The sequence below is a fragment of the Hordeum vulgare genome, chromosome 7H, assembly GCF_904849725.1.
Source record: "Hordeum vulgare subsp. vulgare chromosome 7H, MorexV3_pseudomolecules_assembly, whole genome shotgun sequence".
In the NCBI taxonomy this organism is placed as follows: Eukaryota; Viridiplantae; Streptophyta; class Magnoliopsida; order Poales; family Poaceae; genus Hordeum; species Hordeum vulgare.
Window position 1 is genome coordinate 162,585,647 of NC_058524.1, and position 20,120 is coordinate 162,605,766.

At 41.2% G+C, this 20,120-nt stretch overlaps 1 protein-coding gene across 1 annotated transcript; it reads right to left on the bottom strand.

The window, feature by feature from the left end:
• Window positions 1-3,208: 3,208 nt before the first annotated feature.
• Window positions 3,209-18,655, bottom strand: LOC123408545. Its single transcript, XM_045101628.1, has 4 exons — window positions 18,250-18,655; window positions 5,653-5,708; window positions 4,805-5,032; window positions 3,209-3,346 (listed from the first exon to the last, which is right to left on the bottom strand). The coding sequence occupies exons 1-4, from the start codon at window positions 18,653-18,655 to the stop codon at window positions 3,209-3,211; spliced, it is 828 nt and encodes a 275-aa protein (XP_044957563.1).
• Window positions 18,656-20,120: the final 1,465 nt, after the last annotated feature.

Genomic DNA, 20,120 nt, shown 5'->3' on the forward strand with positions numbered 1-20,120 from the left:
AAACCCATCTTTTGCATCACGTGCCTCAAGAAAACCCAATCCACTCTATCATATGCCTTTGAAAGATCCAGTTTGTAAGCGCAAAAACTTTTAGTGGAGTCTTTTTCATGTTTAATATAATGGATGCACTCAAAGGCAACAAGCGCGTTATCTATGATCATCCTTCCTCGGATAAACGCACTCTCTTCCGGAGATATAAGACCATCCAAGGGAGGCCGAAGCCTATTAACCAGACACTTCGAGATTATTTTGTATATGACATTACACAAACTTATAGGCATGTAATCAAAAAACTTAACAGGGTTAGGAATTTTTGGAATAAGAATAATAGAGGTTCAGTTTACCCCATCCGGCATAATCCCAGTGTTGAAGAAGTTCTTGACCGATGTTGTAACATCAGCTTTGACAGTTAGCCAATTACGCTGGAAGAACCTTGCAGGGAACCCATATGGCCTTGGAGCTTTCAAGGGCCCAATTTGAAGCAGGGCATCGGCTATATCCTTAACGTTGAACGGGGAACACAACTTAGCATTGTCATCCTCCGAGACCGCTACCTCCAAGAGATCCACGATTGATGCGGCGTCAAGTGTTGTATCAACAGTAAAAATACCTTTGAAGTATTCGTTCGCCACCTTCCCCATAGCAGCCAAGTCTGAATGTACCACGCCGACGTTGTCCGTGAGTTGGTGAATCTTGTTTTTCCTAGCTCTCCACACCGCCTTGTTATGAAAGAACTTTGTGTTCCGATCCCCCTCCTTCAGCCAAGAGATTCTAGATCTCTGTAACCACAACATCTCATCTTGGTATAAAAGTTCATTCATTATGTCTGTCACCCTCCGAATGTTTTGTTGATCAGCATTCATCGACATAAGCTCTTCAAGTCGGGTTCGTGACTTGGCCATCTCCCTAGTAATATTCCCAAACTTCTTTCTCCAACTGTCCAACGATGACATAGTTTTAGCAAGAGCATCCCACAGTTGGCTAAGATTTTGCACCTCTCCAACAGCTTCCCATGCCATCCTATTAACCTCAGGTAGAGAGCCGTCTCTTTCCCAAAAGACTTCATACCTCCTGCTCTTTGGAGCAGTCGGACCCTCATCCGCAATACTCTTGAGGACAAGAGCCACATGATCAGAACAAGGGGAGGGTACATGGAGAACTTAAGCAAAGGCAAACAAGTTTCGCCAATCATTAGTAGCCACTGCTTTGTGAAGCCGTACACGGACATTATTAGCACCTGGACGCTTGTTATCATAAGTGTACGGTATTCCTATGAAGCCGAGATCCACCAAACCACGTGTTTCCAAAGTTTCTCAGAATGCGACCATGTGAGGGACAACTCTAGGAGTTGCAGAAAAATGCTCAAAGTCCCATAAAGCTTCGTTGAAATCGTCAGCCAAGGTGTACCATTTACAGTCTTTAAATTTTGAAGTTTCTCCCACATAAGATGTCTATTTTCTACTCTTGGTTCCCCATAGATGCATGTAAGTCTCCATAGCTCCGCATCAGTGTCAACACGAACCATAACATCAATTATCATTTCATTCTTTTCCATGACATCAACCACAAAATACTCATGCCAATACAGAGCAAGACCACCGCTCATCCCATTACTATCAACACCGCAAAATCCCTTCAAACATATCCTTCCTCTAACCTTGTTCATCTTCTCTTCTTTTTGTCGTGTCTCACACAAAAAACCCAGCATGGGGGAATGCGAGTGACACATCGTCGCTAGTTCTCGAACTGTCCGAGGATTCCGCCCACTCTGACAGTTCCAACTTAGGAGATTCATTGGGCCCGGCGGTCCTCCCATTGGAGGCCGCCTCAGAGGCCATCACAGCATCCTCGTCCACACGTGCATCACCACCAGCCTCATCACCATGCCTCCTTCTCTTAACAATAGGTACCTTCCCCGAGGTCGTAGAGGATGCACCACCTGTCCGTGAGGAGCTAACATTCTCGAGCAGTAACATCGTGTTTGAAACTTTACGAACTAAGTTAGGGACCGCCTGTCCCCTAACATTCAGTGTGCCATAAGCATTGATGAGCCTCTTACGAATATTCTTCACACCTTCACCCGAACCTTCCTCTTGCTGGTTAGATTGAAAGATCTATTCCTTGTACGCTCCAGCACCACGGCCCCCCGAGTCAAAAGAATTCCCTTCTCTCCCTCCTCTGCCAATACCATCACCTCTCCGAGTTGATCCCCTTCTTGCATCAACACGACCACCCCTACCAGCAGACCGCCAACCACCTCCATGCTCTACCCCAGCGCTACCCCCATTAGGATCATTATTCCATTGCAGATAGTCTCCCCACTCGCATAAGTTGGAATCATGAATCCCATTGCCACATTCCTCCACCACATGCCCATGCAGCCACAGAAGAAGCAAAAAGCTGGAACTTTCTCGTACCTAACCGGGTATCTCTTCCTTTCCTTGAGAGTTATCGACACAAATCTCACCAAAGGTTTATTAACATTCACAAAAACTCTCACCCGAAGGTGGCTAGAGGGGTTAATCTTCCCTTCATTGACAATGACAGTGAATAGGGGCTCCCCTAGCTTCTTTGCAACCTTCTCCGCAAGCTCCTTCTTCCTCGTCAATCCATTAGGCAAACCCTTGATCCTGGCCGAGAGAGGGTACATGTCAAGCGCATACTCCACAACATTCGTGAATCCATCATACTCCACAAGAACAACCGGATCATGCCTAAATTGCCATGCCTTCCATTACCCTTTTCCAATCCCCTAAACAATGACATTGTGCTAGGAAGAGGTTTGGACCCTTGATGTTGAAGGTGACACCTTGCGCACACGCCCACGCGTTCCTTACGGAATTTAGAAGAGCCGCATTGCTAAAGGGTCATAGGGTATGAACCCTAAACAAAGCGAACCAACGAACCTCCTTGATCAGTTCCTCCACCTCCCCCGAGAGATCTAGATCCTCCTCTTCGTCTTCCTGCAACTTCATCCCTTCAAAAGCATCTTCTTGGTTTGGATCGGGTCCGACGTGATCTGAGTCACCCACATCTTCGTCTGCCATCTCCTCATCCCGCACTTCTGGCACAACCTCCACTATCTTCCCACGCCGCAGCGCATCAGGAGGCTCCACACCCGAATCGCCCTGCAAGTAATAATTGTTCTTCGCCATCTGAACTTCCTTCTCCGCCACCAGCGCTTCCCTCCTTGGTCGATCTCCAACGATTACCTCCATGCAAACCCCTGTAGTAGCTGCGCAAGCTTAGCTAACCTCGGCCAATCAATTTCCAAAGTGATCGACGGTGAAATCACGTGGACTCCGGTGGCGGTGCCGTCGGAGGACGAGAGGACTTTAGGAAAACCCTAAAGGAATAGTCAATGGTCTATCATCAAAGTTGACTCAGTCTTTTCGAAGTGTCCATATTAATACAGTTCCATACATGTTGTGAGCCCATGTATATGTATTGTGTTTCACAGATTCAATGTGATATACGCAGTAGTACCCAACCTTTATCTATTGTTAAACGCAAGTTGTGCACTAGGCCTAGTAGCGCAGGTTGACTTACCTGGTTTTATTTCAAATGTTTATCCAATTTTCATTTTTTCATATTTTTCGTTTCTTTTATATAAACACACAAGCATTTTTCTAAACCTGTGAATATTTTTTATATTTGTATGAATATACTTTTTAGCATGGTTCTTTTAATTACATAAAAATAATTTAAAATGGGAAATTTTTAATTGTTGAATGATTTTTAAAATTACAACACACTTTTCACATACGAATATTTCTTATAGCATATGAACTATTTTTAAACATATGTGAACATATTTAAAATGCATCAATATATTTTTCAATGTATTCCTTTTTATACATATAGGAATATATTTATGACACACGAACATTTATCATGTATTTGAGGCATTTGTCCTTTTTTACTGGATTATATTTATTGAATAAAATTCTGAACCAGGAAAAAGCACTTGTGTGACGTCGGCCGGCTGACCATGGCCCGTCTAAGCCCCGCTTTGGAGATCAAGGCCATATTGTTTTTCTTTGTGACATCATAGAAGCCCATATTGTTAATTGCACTTGAATCCCCCTAAAAAAATAATGTTAATTGCTCTAGAAAAGAAGGCAGAATCAACAAATCTGATATATAAACGCAACTAATTCATAAAATAATCTGTGCGTGAAAGTAATTCATATGTCTAAATTCTTCATATGACGCTCGACAGCCGGACACCATACTACATTGTATAGCATTTGGTATACAGGCGTTACACACTGGCCAATGTGGCAACCGGGGATACACACACAACCAGAAATGTGGCCTCGGTCGCTTCGTTGGCTAAAGACGTAGCGCCCTTATGTCAGACGCTACATAGTGTCATGTGGCGTCCGGTCGTCACACACATAAAAAAGTTAGAAGTGTGGATTGTTTCGCGTACAATATATTTTATGAATTAGTTGCGTCTACTGATCAATTTTGTTCATTTTACCAGAAAAGAAGGAAGCCGAACCCATCACCCAGGTTCGGTGATCATTGTCGGCAGACGGAAACGGATCTATACCCATCCGTTCCCCCAAAACAAAAAAAGGATCTATGCCCATCCGTGATCCGCAACTGCGATCGTGCCTTGCCAGAAAGCGATGCGAATCACGCGGGGTATGGGCAGCGTAATCGTGCAATGCGGCAGCAGCAAAGACACTCCATCGAGATCGAGATGAGATCATCCGTCTGACAATCTGATCCACTGCGGCCTGCGCTACGCCTTTCGCCATCGTCGCGGCCTTGATGATTGGCTCGATGAGAATACGCAAGATTTACTAGGTAAATGCCACCTTTTTTTTTCTGTTCGCATCGTATTCTGGTAACGGTACACATTCTCTGCCAGCAGCCGGCTCGATGGACCGCCGGCAACGGTGACCTGAACCTGCTCCTTGGTTTGTACGTAGCACATCTCAATTAGTGTAGCACCTGAAACTGAAAGTGTCCATCGGACGAGCTGCTCCCCAATCTGGCTGAGACGTTGACGCAATGTTCCCTAATCATAAAGAAAACAACGGTAGTTCAAAAATGGAGTTGGAACCGACTGAAGGGGTTGGGCTTGCAAAATTCATTGGCCTTACTTTAATCAGTAATTATATGTACCCCATGCGAGGTAAGGTGGCCTAGCGTCTCACTACACTGCTACTCCTAGCTCTAATTTACTTACTTTAATCAGTAATTATAGCAGGGTTGTACTACTACTTGATAGTCTAGGTCTGGTGGTACTCCTAAGTTCTCACTAGCTTAGACTCTGGAGACAGGTAACCAGTCACCTGTGATGGAGGGCTTGATTGATTGAACCTTTCATGTGATGCAGCAAAAAGGAGTTGTTTTAAAATGGGACAGGGACACATGCAATTGCTAGAAACAAAAGCTTTTTTGTTCATTTGGGACAATAACCATGTAGTTCAATTAACTAATTTCAACTAGCCCAACAATTGTGATGAACATTGCCAATTGCTATTTGGATCACAGTGCGGTGGGAAGCAAAATATCAGGCTAGTGATGTGGCGATGCGCATTGTATATGTCTGATGCAGCCATGTTCAATTATACATAGGGGAACTTGTTCTTAGGGCCTACTCTTTTGGACTGGACTAATCATTGATCGATATACTTTCTTCCTGCATATGAGAGCATGACTGCCCATGGACACCTGTGTCCGCACCCATACTGTTGAAGTAGGAGTATAAGGTATGCTAAGGAGAAATGCATTGCAGCTCTCGGGTGCCACACACCCCTATATGAAAATCTATATCTATATCTAATATAAAGCGGCTATTGCTTTCGTCGGAAAACCCGCCGCGGCATTTTTATAAAAAAAAACCCTGTAATTTTTGTTATTCAACCCGCGCTTCATCATTTATTTGCAACGCAAAAGGAAAAGACGATTCGCTGCAAAATTATACCCGTACGCATCGCCTCCTCCCGTCGATCCTGGGCCACCCTGGCCTGTGCCCAGGCCGCCGCCACGACCGACCTCAACCGCCACCGCTGCCGATCTCAACCCACCTGCCTCCGTGGCCGTACCTCTCCCCGCTCACTGCCCCCCGTTGCGGCGCTCGAGCGCATCGCGTCGATCCTGGTCCATCCTGGCCTGTGCCCAGGCCGCTGCCACACCACTCGCCGCCGCGGCCGACCTCAACCACCACTGTTGTCGATCTCAACCCACCCGCCTCCGCGGCCGTACCTCTGCCGCTTGCTGCCCCCGTTTCGGCGCTCGAGCACAGCTTCTGGATCAAATCAACTCGACAGCTACAGTGACTGGGGATGATGCGTCTGCTCGATGCAGAACGGTGGCGGCGCGGCGGCGCGAAGTACCTTCAGGTGGAGGCGGGCCTCCATGGCTCACACGGGGAACTCCGAGGTTATGACGCGACAACGGCGACTTCTTATGGCCAGATAGAGGCGCCTAACCCTTGCTCCCCTCATCATATCCCCCCTCCGGCACGAACTCATCATCTCGTGAGATCCCCTCCCCATGCCTCCAACCGTGTGCCAAGCACCGACAAGAAATTTTGTTTTGTGAGGATTTGTTTACTGATGAATGAATGTATTGAATGTAAGATTGTATTGTTGTAGAGACAGAGAATGGAACACCACCTTCAGTTTGTCATGTGATCCCACATTCTCTACCCCATGAGTGAAATAAGATAACAATCCATTGATCAATTCACGTAGCCTCTTTGTTTTGCTTTGCTTGTCCCGCTCAATTTCTCATCATGGTGAAATTAACAATGGACGAGTTGAATTTTTAACAAAATAGGATAGGACTGACTACATTAGTTAGTTAGCTTATTATTTTAATAAATCAAAATGATTATAAAAGGATTAAAAGTGTGTGATATTTTTTTCTCCCGTTGCAACGCACGGGCCCTTTTGCTAGTAGCATTAAAAATATATCAAGAAATTTCAAAAATTCAAAATTTTTGAGATATGAAACCTGAGTGATAGTTGTACACCTGTGTTCATTTTCGTGGGGAATGAATGCCCGTGGTATCCGTGGTGTACAAATTACGGTTCAACATATATTACATTCTGTTTTTTGTTTCTACTGGAATTAGCGCGGATACCCATTCCTCATGAAATTGAACGCGTGTGCAACGGACACCCAAGTTTCATATCACAAAATTTTAGATTTAAAAAAAATTCTAATATGTTTTGTAATGCAATTGTCATGTAGGGGTGTGTGTTACCCGAGAGCCATAAATCTTCATCCATATGCTAAGCTGCTAAACAACAACAATGGCTCTGTTTGAATCCATGGGTTAGAGTTAGAGTTGGTTAGATTGGAGCCAACTAACCTCAAAACATCCAAACAGGAGGGTTAGAGTTGGTTAGATGCATATAACCCATCCAAAGAACTAACCCACCCAAGATGTGCTTGTTTGGGTTAGAGTTAGGTGGGATCAAAAAAAAAACTTTTCCCTCTACCTCCACCACACAGAATTCTGGATAAAGGAGTCAAATGATTGGAAAAATACATTTATTAACAATCTAAATGTTTCATCCAAACACCTTTTTGATAAAGTTAGTTCAGGGTTAGTCTAGAATTAAAATCTAACTCTAACCTCTAACCAAGTTAGAGTATCCAAACAGGACCAATAACAATATACTCTAGCAGAAAACGTGCATGCAAATGCAGTGTGGCATCGTAGAAAAGGTACATGCAGTGTGGAATCGTAGCATCACCGATAATATATAATCAAACCAACTTGCGGTAAGATTGGAGACCACCGTATTTCACAGGGGAAAAAGTGAAAACATGAGAAGGAAGATATAATTTTAGCTAATAATACGTCAATCATCAAAGCATAATTTTAGCAAATTGACCTCCATCATGAACAAAAGTCTTTCTTCCATGCGCTACACATACATTTCTAATATAAAATTCTATGGATAATAGAGATACCATCAAATGTACTAAAAAATCTATGGCATTTATGCAAGGAGGGTAATCTTGGCGAAACACGACTTGTTTAGCATGGAGGCTTCCTCCACCGCCGGTATATCACTGGCCTCCTAATCCACCGCCAACTTCACTGGTGGGGTGAGCAGGGATGCCCGATCTACGTGTCGGACTCATAGTTTCCCCATCTTGGGCCATTAGGTAGGACTCCGATTGTTCGTCACTTCGGCCCTTTCGATGGTGGTGGCGGCGGTGTTCAATAATGGTTCACCACCTTCTTACAACCAAGTGGTGGCCAAGGAGGAGGAGTCCGCCGAGGTCATCAACAAGGGCAATTCTGTAGAGGAGGTTCCCGACCCCATGCTTATCCTTGGTTCATCCTCACCCGCTACAAAGGATTGCAATGAAAACCGTTCGTTTGAGAAGTAGTTTATGCCCCCAACGTGTCACTTATATTTATCATGAAGTTTATGTCATGTTCGTCTCTGTCACTAAATTGTGTGTATTCGTCACTTAATTATCGTAAATATTATGCGCGAGCTTGTGGAGTGTCATTGTATTTGAAATGAAGTTGCAATGATGTTTTTAGTTTTGTATGCAAAATGGAGGTGAACATCGTAAAGCAAATTTTGGAAATTAAATTTAAAGGGGGGGGGGGGTAGTTATAAACATGTTCAAACGTAGGGCCGGGCCGGGATTTGGGCTCAGCTTGTAAAAGCCCAATCTTCTTTTCTCGAGCTCAAGCCTGGCCCGAAGCCTAAAATAAACACTATTTTCAATCCCGAGCGTGACCCAAAATTAAGTTGGAAGCCCCAAAGTCGACTCAAATGTTGTTTTTCAATGCTCGCACTTGTAAGCCTGAAAACCCAGTCCAAAACACATAAAAAAGAGAAGTCTGAGCCCAACCCGAGCTACCTTCTGGGCTGCAAAACGAGGCCCGAGCCCGGCCTGGGTTTTTGGGCATGGCTGCCATGCTTAGGCCTAGTTAGTTTTGAGCCTTCCAATATATAAGTTGTTGGGAGGCTCCCAATGACTATTTCTTCACACATGCTCTGCTTCGAGGCTTAGGCAATGTGGACATTACTTTGTTTCTTGTTTTGATCATTATGCCTAGTGACCCATTGTGCTTTGTAGAAATAATAATGAATACTTTACATGTAGCAATGTGGGCGACCAGAGTGATTTAACCAATGACCGAATAATCGAGGAACTCACTCCCTCCAATATTGAGGATCCCTCGTCGACTTGGGTATTGGTGTGTGGGGTGGGATGTGTCGTCAAAATATTTGTCGCTCGTAAGCTCGCCATAGGCGGTACACCATTCGTGAGCCCTCAGCGGTGAACTCAACACACGACGCCTGCCGGACTCACCATTGAATCCAAGTTATCGAGGGAAAGCTGAGCATTTCTTTGTTGCTTCTTTTTATCAATACATCTGACGAGAGAATCTCTAGCACATACCTGCAAAAAACATGTCCTGGAAAATCATTTGGTGCACTGGGTGCAGTACCGCCCGACTTCGGTCAAAACTTGAGGTACGAGTTAACAAACCAATTTTCATGGTTTTATGCAAATTCATGATTTTGAACAGCATAAATCTTAAAACAACATCTATATGAATGAAACTTACTAACATTGTAGCATCATACAGTACAATAATCTATTATATTATTAAAATGATAGAAAACGAACGGCTCAGATGAAACAGTAGAAAAAGAGTTTAGAAGAACGGCTGTGATTTGTAGCAAAGAAACAAGTACTCATACATGTACGTTTCAAGAAAAAAAAACAATTCATTAGCCTTGCAATATTGGAATCCCTAGGAGAGGCAAAACACGAGGTAAAAAGAGCGTACGCATGCACGTCTCCTATTCCCATACGTTCCAAGGAAAAAAAGCCGCTAGGCTATTAAAATCCGTCAGAGAAACAAAGCACGAGTTCAAAAGAACGTACACATGCATGTTTCCTAATCTCATGTGTTTAAAGAATGTACACATGCATGCTATTAAAATTCGCTATGCTCACACGATTAGAAGGATTCATATGTAGGTGGCAAAGCTGGAGAATATATATATGTGTCTTTCATTATATAAGTCATCATAAGCATTAACGAAAGGTATTGCCTCCTGCAGAATTTTACATTGCTTTTCTCTATTTGGTCGGTACATATTTGAAGGTCAATAACAAAGTTATATTTGGGAAGAAAACATATTAGTCTGTCCGTTTTTAAATATAAATCTTTTTAAATATTTTAATAAGGAACTAAATACGAAACAAAACGAATGAATGTACACTCATATATATGCGTATGTAATCTAATAATGAAAACTTTTAAAAGACTTTTATTTGAAAACGAAGGAAGTATATGTTTTTTATGTCAACACTTCCAAATCTATATGGAAGAGCCAATTCGTAAGCCAATTACAAAAGATGATGTCATTCGGACATCAACAGGAAAGCAGACGTGAACCCCCTTTTTTAACCTAGCGCTTCTTAGTTTATACGCATCAGCCAAAATATTCTAATTTTTTTGATGCCCGTACAAGAAAAGCCAGCAAGCATCAACATTTTTTCCTCATTAGCCAAAAAAAAGCTACTTGCATAGGTGTTTACTTGGCACATAATTAAGTCACGGTTAGCATATCATGGAAGGAGAGATAAGAATAATATGGCTGTGCAAAAAAAAAAACTAACAAACAGATAGTCACAAAATAATAAAACAAAAAATACACACAGACATTTGAAATATTAATAAAAATATAAAGCATACACATAGGATTTTTTTCTTTTGCTGGAAGACATAGATGCTAAATACACAATAATATAAGCTACAAACAGTGAAATGTTCGTCAACAAAAATGCAAGAACAGATGCACAAATGTAAATATGAAGACAGATAATTTATTCCAAAAAATTAAAATCAACATGGATCTATCTATCTAGCCTCCACACGATTTAAAATAGTTAAAAATATATGATTCGTTAATTATGTATTTTAATGGTCGAGAATTAGTGCAAATGCACAACAAAAACATTTCTAATAGCACACCACATATGATATGTGGTCATAAAAACTATCCTCTGATCATGCACATGTGCGACACGATGGACTTTAGCATGACTCGAAAAAGAAATCTACGACACATTAAGCGGAGTAGTCAAAGTTGTGCGGAGTAGAATATCACTTACAATAGTGCATTTAATATAAATATTTATATTTTTTTCTTTAAAATTTCTTATATATTTATTATTGCTACTTTGATAGAACAATTAAACCGCATAACAGTTGGCTACTAGGGAAGACACTGGTAGAGAAGAAATATTGTGGGAACAACAACAAAATAGCAAGTTATGATGTGCATGGGACAAAAGATTTTAGCATTTTTAATACCATCTACCAGTTATTATGTTTATTTAGATTTAAAATGAGAAGACGTCAAAACGCCAAGATCAGACTATTTTGTCTTCCACTATCACACGTCAAGATCTTCAACATCAACTTAGTACTCCCTCCGTTCCTAAATATAGGGTGTATAGTTTTTGGCACGGAAATTAAGGAACACACATAGAGGGAAAATTTCACAAATTTTGGGTGAGATTACACCTCGCTAATTGACATAAGAAAATACAGGAGCTTGCCTGATGTAAGGAAATGTAATCAAATCGCTTAAAAAATATCCAAATGAGTGGTGCAACGCAATACACATTATATACACCTTATATCAAGGAACGGAGGAAGTACAATATAAGAACATTATCAAAATTTATTTAATGCAAATAATAGGTAAAGGATAAAAAGCATGACATAGCAATATATATATATATATATATATATATATATATATATGTGTGTGTGTGTGTGTGTGTGTGTGTGTGTGTGTGTGTGTGTGTGTGTTCTAGCCGCCCAAATGCGTAGGTAACTCCGCTAGTTATCTCAACTATAACAAATATTCAAATCTAAATAATTAAAACAATAATGAATGATCCAGAATAAAATATAATTGTTCAAATCATACATGAACACAAATACGATGAATGAATAAAACGGGATTCTAACTCCCATACAGTTCAAATAGTGCTCAATAAGATCATCACGGAGTTGGGTGTGTGTGGCATTGTCCCGAGTCCGCTGGTAGGTCTCCAAAAATGCAGGGATCCGATCCGGGTACTTGTTAGGCTTGCCACGGTGGCCAATATTTTCACAAAAACTCTCAAATTTAAATCTCTGTCATCCTTGATTATCATATTGTGTATAATTACACATGCAATCATGATATTTGAGAGGGATTTCTTATCCCAAAAGAGAATATGATCTTGAACAATGGTAAACCAAGCTTGTAACACTCCAAATGCCCTCTCAATATCCTTTAGGCATGCTTCTTGTGCTTGGGCAAAAATAGTTTTTTTCTTGCCTTTTAGATTACTAATGGTCTACACAAATGTTGACCACGAATGATAGATACCGTGGCAAGATAATACCCCATGGTATAGTCATGTTCATTGACGATGTAGTTGCAAGACGGAGCATCTCCATAAGCAAGTCGAGCAAAAAGATGTGATATTGATGACCCACAAGTATAGGGGATCAATCATAGTCCTTTCGATAAGAGCGTTCAACCCTACGAGGAGCAGAAGGAAATGATAAGCACTTTTCACCAAGGTATTCTCTGCAAATGTTGTGAGTAACAATGATAGATAGTTCTATAGCAAGATAATTCGTAACAAGTGATAAGTAACAAAAGTAGCAAGTGTGCATCAAGATAGCCCAATCCTTTTTGTAGCAAAGGATAGGCGTGAAAGTACTCTTATATAAAGGAAAGCGCTCCCGAGGATACATGGGAATTTCTGTCTAGTCATGTTCATCATGTTGAGTAGATTCACGTTTGTTACTTTGATAATTTGATATGTTTGTGGACCGGTGCTTAGCTGATCTTCTTACCTGAACAAGCAACCAACTTATGATCACCCCCTCTCACAAACATCCGCAACTATAAAAGAAGAATTAAGATAAATCTAACCATGGCATGAAACATATGGATCCAAACTAGTCCTTATGAAATAACGCATAAACTAGGGTTTAACCTTCTTTCACTCTAGCAACCATCATCTAATTATTATTCCACAATGCGTTCGCTTAGGCCCAAGTATGGTGAGGTTTCATGTAGTCGACGTTCACATGAGACCACTAAAGGAAGCAACAACATACATATCATAAAAATATCAAATGAATACCAACTTCACATGATTATTTATAACAAGACTTCTTCCGTGTCCTCAGGAACAAAAGTATCTACTCACAAATCATCACCATGCTGGACATGAGAGGTATAATAATTATGAATAACAACCTGAACATATTATCTTCCACCAAGTAAACCAACTAACATCAACTATAAGACGTTATCAAGACTACTAGCAACCCACGGGTAGCAATCTGAGGTTTTGAGACAAAGATTGAATACAAGAGCTGAACTAGGATTTGAGATGAGATGGTGCTCGTGAATATGTTGATGAAGATTGGTCCTCCCATGAAGGAGGAAGCGTTGGTGATGATGATGGCTTCGATTTCCCCCTCCTGGAGGGAAGTTTCCCCATCAGAATCACTCTACCGAAGAGCAAAAGGGCGTGTACCCAGGTTTCCGCCTCGACACAACATCACTTCCTCTTGATAGTATCTTTTTTCTAGGTAAAAACCCATCTTATAGGAGAAGAGGGGATTCGTAGGCCCTTAGAGGTGGTCTCAAGCCATCAAGACCGCCTAGGGGGTGGGCACCAACATGTGTCCCCCTATAGCTCTTATTTTCTCCATAAATTCAGATATATTCCATAAAAAAATTCTCGTGAAGTTTCAAGTCATTTGGAATCCAAAGAATTTTCAGTCCTTTTCTTGGTTTTCAGGTCGAGAATTTTAGTTTCCGGCAATTTCCCTATTTATGATGTACCATGTAAATTCAGTATAAATATTTATAATAAATCATGATGCAAAATGGACATATTAACTCCTCCAGGCTTAGACCTCGCTTGTCCTTAAGTGAAAGCCGAAGTCGATAATAATGACAACATAATTTGAGAGAGAGATGTCAATAAAAAAGAATAAGGACATAAGAGCATCATGAATATTAACATAGTAGCAAGTTTTTCATCATATGACTTCTCATAAGGAAGTACTCCCTCCGTCCCAAAATTCTTGTCTTAGATTTGTCTAGATACGAATGTATCTAGTCACGTTTTAGTATTTGGATACATCCATTTCTAAACAAACCTAAGACAATAATTTTGGGATGGAGGGAGTAACAATATATCCACAACACGGAAGTATGAATCATAAACTTTATTGACAATCAAGAAGCTAAGCTCTTAGTCATTAAGGCAATCACAATTTATCATACTTCACACAAGAGTCTATGTAAGAGCTTTCATTTTAGCAAGTTCACATACTAAATTGTCATTTAGTATTCTATGATTGCTAACATTCATTGCATATTTTTTTGGAGCAAATGTTTCCATGAGACACATAGGAAGATAGGGGCTTTATTATTTTTGCCACCCAAATTATTTACCTCAAGTATAATGTCAACAATAATGACTCATGATCACCTACATCCAACTGGATATGGATCTTTAACCAACACATGATGCTTGGCAACTAAAGAATTAATAGCTTGGAATAGGGATAAACATTATTGAATCTTTCATAAAGGTAAATACATTAAAGTAAAAGATAGGCCCTTCGCGGAGGGAAGCAGAGGTTGTCATGTGCTTTTTTGATTTAGGATGTGAAAGCTCTTAATGTAAAGGAACTTCACTTTATATTGCCACTTATGGTAACAACTTTTATTATGCAGCCTGTCACTTTTATTTATTTGCCATCTCAAGATCGTAAAAAGGTTATTTCCCTTACACTAAAAGATCATACCTTTTTAGGAGCAATTTTTATTGCTCTTTGCACCGATGACAACTTACTTGAAGGTTCTTATTCAATCCATAGGTAGATATGGTGGACTCTTATGGCAAGAAACTGGATTTAAGGGATATGGTTGCACTAGTAGAAAAGAGGGCTTTGGTCCACTTGATGAAATCCCATTAGTCCCGGTTCACTTCCGAACCGGGACCCATGGGGGCAATGGACCCAGTTCGTGAGGCCAGGGCGTCGGCCGGGCCTCGTGGGCCATTGGTCCCGGTTCGTCTAGCCCCTTTGGTCCCGGTCCCAGACACGAACCGGGACGAATGTGCCTCGATCCTGGCCCATAACAATTGGTCCCGGTTTTTGGCTCGAACCAGGACCAAATGTTGTCCTTCACTCCCAGATTCGTCCACAAACCGGGACCAATGCTTGGCCTATATATACCACCCGACCACGAGCAGAGCAGTGCACTACTCTGTTTTTTTGGTCGGCCGTGGGAGAGCTTTGTGGTGGTCTAGCTCACCTCCTATGCACATGAGGTGTTCGATGAAATTCCCAAGCCACACTTAAGCTTTCTCCTCTCGAAGCTCCTTGTCCAAGCTCCATTTTCGTCTAGTTTTGTGTAGCTTTGGCGGTCCGTTCGTGTCCCGTCCCCGTCCTCACCGCCATCGATCGCCCGCGCCCATCTCGGTGTCGGCACCACCGTGGTTAGTCTCTTCTTCTTACCTTCTTTCTAAAAGAAAAAAGTTCTTACTTGTATGATTTAGATAGATACTTGTGTAATTTTCTTACATCTATTATTGTTTGTTATTATATAGTGCGATGGTTTTGTTATAGCCTCCGTTGGCCCTCGTCCTATCTATGATTCGGATGTGGTATATCTTATCTTTTATAACTATTTGTTTTATTTAGTGTTTATGACAATTATGCCGACCAACGTGACATAGCTTTTTAATCTAGGAGGTATGTGAACCGGAAATTTGAACCGACATACAAATTCTTGCCGAGAAGTTAAATTTGGTTGAAAAAGAAAACAGTTACTTGAAAGAAAAATTACAAAGAGTTGAAGAGGAGAAGATAATATTGTAGTTGGATGTTGCCGATGTGCGTGACGATCACAAGATCAAGATGAATGCAATGCGCTTGAAGATTAGAAACATTAGAAAATATGCCATTCATACTGAGGCTTGGTATCATTATGTCGTTAGCTCAATTTGTACCTTAGTTGCGGTTATGATCGCATTTGTTGTTGCATTTAAATTTAATAGTTTCAATGTATGTTCTAATTAGATGCTCTAGAGAGCTATATGTTGTTCAATAATGAGAACTATGTAAGAACGTTATGTATTTATTTTGGTCACTACTGTACTTTGGCTTTAATGTAATGATGAATTACTATTAATTTGGTCACTTATCTATTCATGATATGTTGTAATGGTTTTTAATACACGCACCCATGTGGAAAAAATGAAATAAGTTCAAAAAAATGAAATGCCTTTTGTAACACATGAGTTTTCCTATGAAACCCTCATACTTTGAAAGAGATTGTCCGATTTGTACACGAAGTGCAGCCAGTTTTAGCGGCAACCCTCTCAACTTTTTAGCACATGCTATGTGGGTAAAATGATGATACCATGCCAACTTTAACCTATTAAGAGTTCATTTGTAGTGTTTTCCAATTTCTGGGTCATTTAGCTCCAAAAAATCCGTATAAGCATGAAAAATACCAAATGATGTTAGAAAGTGTTGATTGATGATGTGGCCTTGAATGGTTCATTTTGAACACACAAAAAGTTTGGAGTTCAAATAAGTTCGAAAAAAATGAAATGCCTTTTGTAACGGATGAGTTTTCGTATGAAACCCTCATACTTCGAAAGACATTGTCCGATTTGTACACAAAGTGCATCCAGTTTTTGCGGCAACCCTCTCAACTTTATAGCACATGCTATGTGGGTGAAATGATGATACCATACCAACTTTCAACCTATTAAGAGTTCATTTGTAGTGCTTTACTATTTCCGGGTCATTTAGCTCCAAAAAATCAGTAAAAGCATGAAAAATACCAAATGAAGTCAGAAAGTGTTGAAAATTGATGATGTGGCCTTGAATGGTTCATTTTGAACACACAAAAAGTCTGGAGTTCAAATAAGTTTGAAAAAATGAAATGCCTTTTGTAACAGATGAGTTTTCGTATGAAACCCTCATGCTTCGAAAGGGATTGTCCGATTTGTACACGAAGTGCATCCGGTTTTTGCGGCAACCCTCTCAACTTTTTAGCACATGCTATGTGGTTGAAATGATGATACCATGCCAACTTTCAACCTATTAAGAGTTCATTTGTAGTGCTTTTCAATTTCTGGGTCATTTAGCTCCAAAAAATCAGTAAAAGCATGAAAATAACCAAATGAACTCAGAAAGTGTTGAAAATTGACGATGTGGCCTTGAATGGTTCATTTTGAACACAAAAATTATGGAGTTCAAATAAGCTCGAGAAAATGAAATGCCTTTTGTAACACATGAGTTTTCGTATGAAAACCCTCATACTTCGAAAGAGATTGTCCGATTTGTACACGAAGTGCATCCAATTTTTGCGGCAACCCTCTCAACTTTTTAGCACATGCTATGTGGGTGAAATGATGATACCATGCCAACTTTCAACCTATTAAGAGTTCATTTGTTGTGTTTTTCAATTTCTGGGCCATTTAGCTCCAAAAAATCAGTAAAAGCATGAAAAATACCAAATGAACTTAGAAAGTGTTGAAAATTGATGATGTGGCCTTGAATGGTTCATTTTGAACACACAAAAAGTCTGGAGTTCAAATAAGTGCTTAAGATGTCCTGTTTTGGTACTACCCATGAGACTCTGTTTTTAGTGTGGATCTATATGAGATGTTATGTTTCATGTGTCGAATCATGTGAAGAATAGATCTTGTTGGAATTTCTTGAATCATGTGGAGTCATGTCGAATCATGTGAAGAATAAATCTTGTTGGCATTTCTTGAATCATGTCGAATCATGTGAAGAATAGATCTTGTTGGAAAATCTTGAATCATGTCGAATCATGTGAAGAATAGATCTTGTTGGAATTTCTTGAATCATGTGGAATCATGTCGAATCATGTCGAATCATGTGAAGAATAGATCTTGTTGGCATTTCTTGAATCATGTCGAATCATGTGAAGAATAGATCTTGTTAGCATTTCTTGAATCATGTCGAATCATGTGAAGAATAGATATTGTTGGAATTTCTTGAATCATGTGGAATCATGTCAAATCATGTTGAATCATGTGAAGAATAGATCTTGTCGGAATTTCTTGAATCATGTCGAATCATGTGGAATCATGTCGAATCATGTGAAGAATAGATCTTGTTGGCATTTCTTGAATCATGTCGAATCATGCGGAGCTTAGTGAAGAACCACCTGTTCTTGCCGGTCTTGAACCTCTCCTCGAGCATGGCCTTGGCGGACTCGGCGAGGGTGAGCTTCTTGTCCTTGGTGCTGAGGGAGTCGGGGGCGCCGGAGACCACCTCCTTAAGATCGACGTCGAGGGTGTAGCGGGTGAGCATGAGGTGGGTGAAGTTGACGAGCTTGAGGAAGACCTTGACGCGGGACTTCTTGGCCGTCTTCTTGGCTGAGTCCTTGCGTATGACCTTCTTCGGGTATTTGGCCAGGCCGGCGACCAGGCAGTGCCCGTAGGGGTGGTCGCGGGCGCCCTCCTCGAACACGCGCACGATCACCGCCTTCTTCCAGGCGTACCTGCCCTGTAGCAGGATCACCGCCTTGCCCGGCTTCACGAACTTTACCATCTTCCTTCTCCTCTCCTGACGCTGCGCCGCCGCCGGTGGGTTTTGGGTTGGGGGAGGGGTTGGAGGCTGTGGGCAGGGGAAAGCTGGCGGCGTGGGTGGGGAGGAGATTATATAGGGTTGGTGGCACTAGGGTTTCGCCGAATCATGTGAAGAATAGATCTTGTTTTTTGGTGGTTCTTCACCAAGCACCTTGGCCGTGGCAGGCACATGCCATTCGTGTCGATTTGTGGCACCAACCGGGACCAAAGACATCCTTTCGTGTCGGTTGGTGGAACAAATCGGGACAAAAGACTCCCTTTAATGTCGGTTTGCGGCACAAACCGGGACTAAAGGTCTCTTCTTCCCGCCTGTTAGGCTGCTAAAAATTAACCTTTAGTCCCGGTTTGTGGATCCAACCGGGACGAAAGGACAACATTGGTCCCGGTTTGTACCTCAAACTAGGACAACAGGTTTTCGCATATAATATGTTATTATGTGCTACAATGTGTTATAGTTGATGATGATGAGGAGGAAGAGTTCTGATTATGACTACTCGCCAACTTTTGTTATATGATGTCTGATTGACGAAAATGATGATTAAATAGTGTTGGTGGTAATGACTATGATGATTATTAGCTATAGTGATGCAAGAGTTTTTATATTAATATGATGATGATGTTGATCATGATTATCATCATGATTTGTTATTATGATCATGATTGGTTATTATATCATTGGGGGGAGGAAAGCCGATTACACTCATGTGTGGATGAATCTTCGACATTGGGTTCATTAGCCCAGATGTCGTAAATGAATGGTCGATACGCCACAATACCTAAGAGACCAAGGATAACTTGCTAAAGTCGTTACATCTACATCATGGAGAAAGGGAGGACACTTCTCTCTATTAGCTAGCTAACACAATATGAAACCCCTAAGTTAACCCTCCAAAGCTCCCAACACACCCCCATTCAAAAAAAAAACCCACCTCCTGGTCCCGGTTGTATTACTAACCAGGACTATAGGCCCTCCCGCCTAGGCTCCCCGGAGAGGCCACGTGGAGGCCCTTTTGTCCCGGTTGGTAATGTAACCGGGACTAAAGGTTTTGGGATTTAGTCCCGACCCTTTAGTCTCGATTCCGGAACCGGGGCTAATGGGCCTCTGGAACCGGGATAAATGGGCCATTTTCTACTAGTGATGTACAAGTAGTATCTCTACCTAGTGTTAATTTTTGGGCTTGCAAAAGGTCCTAAGCAAGCACCACATGTTAGAGGGTCAATCACAATATAACTTCTATGTGAATTTAAACAAACATAAATCATTACGTTATCTTTCTTGTCCAACATCGAATATTCGATCATTATATAATATTTGATGGGGGCTCATGATAACCCACATGTGTAGGGGATCGCGACATTCTTCACGGGTAGTATTTCACCCTAAATTATAGATTCGACACAAGGGGAGGCTAAGAATACTTATTGGT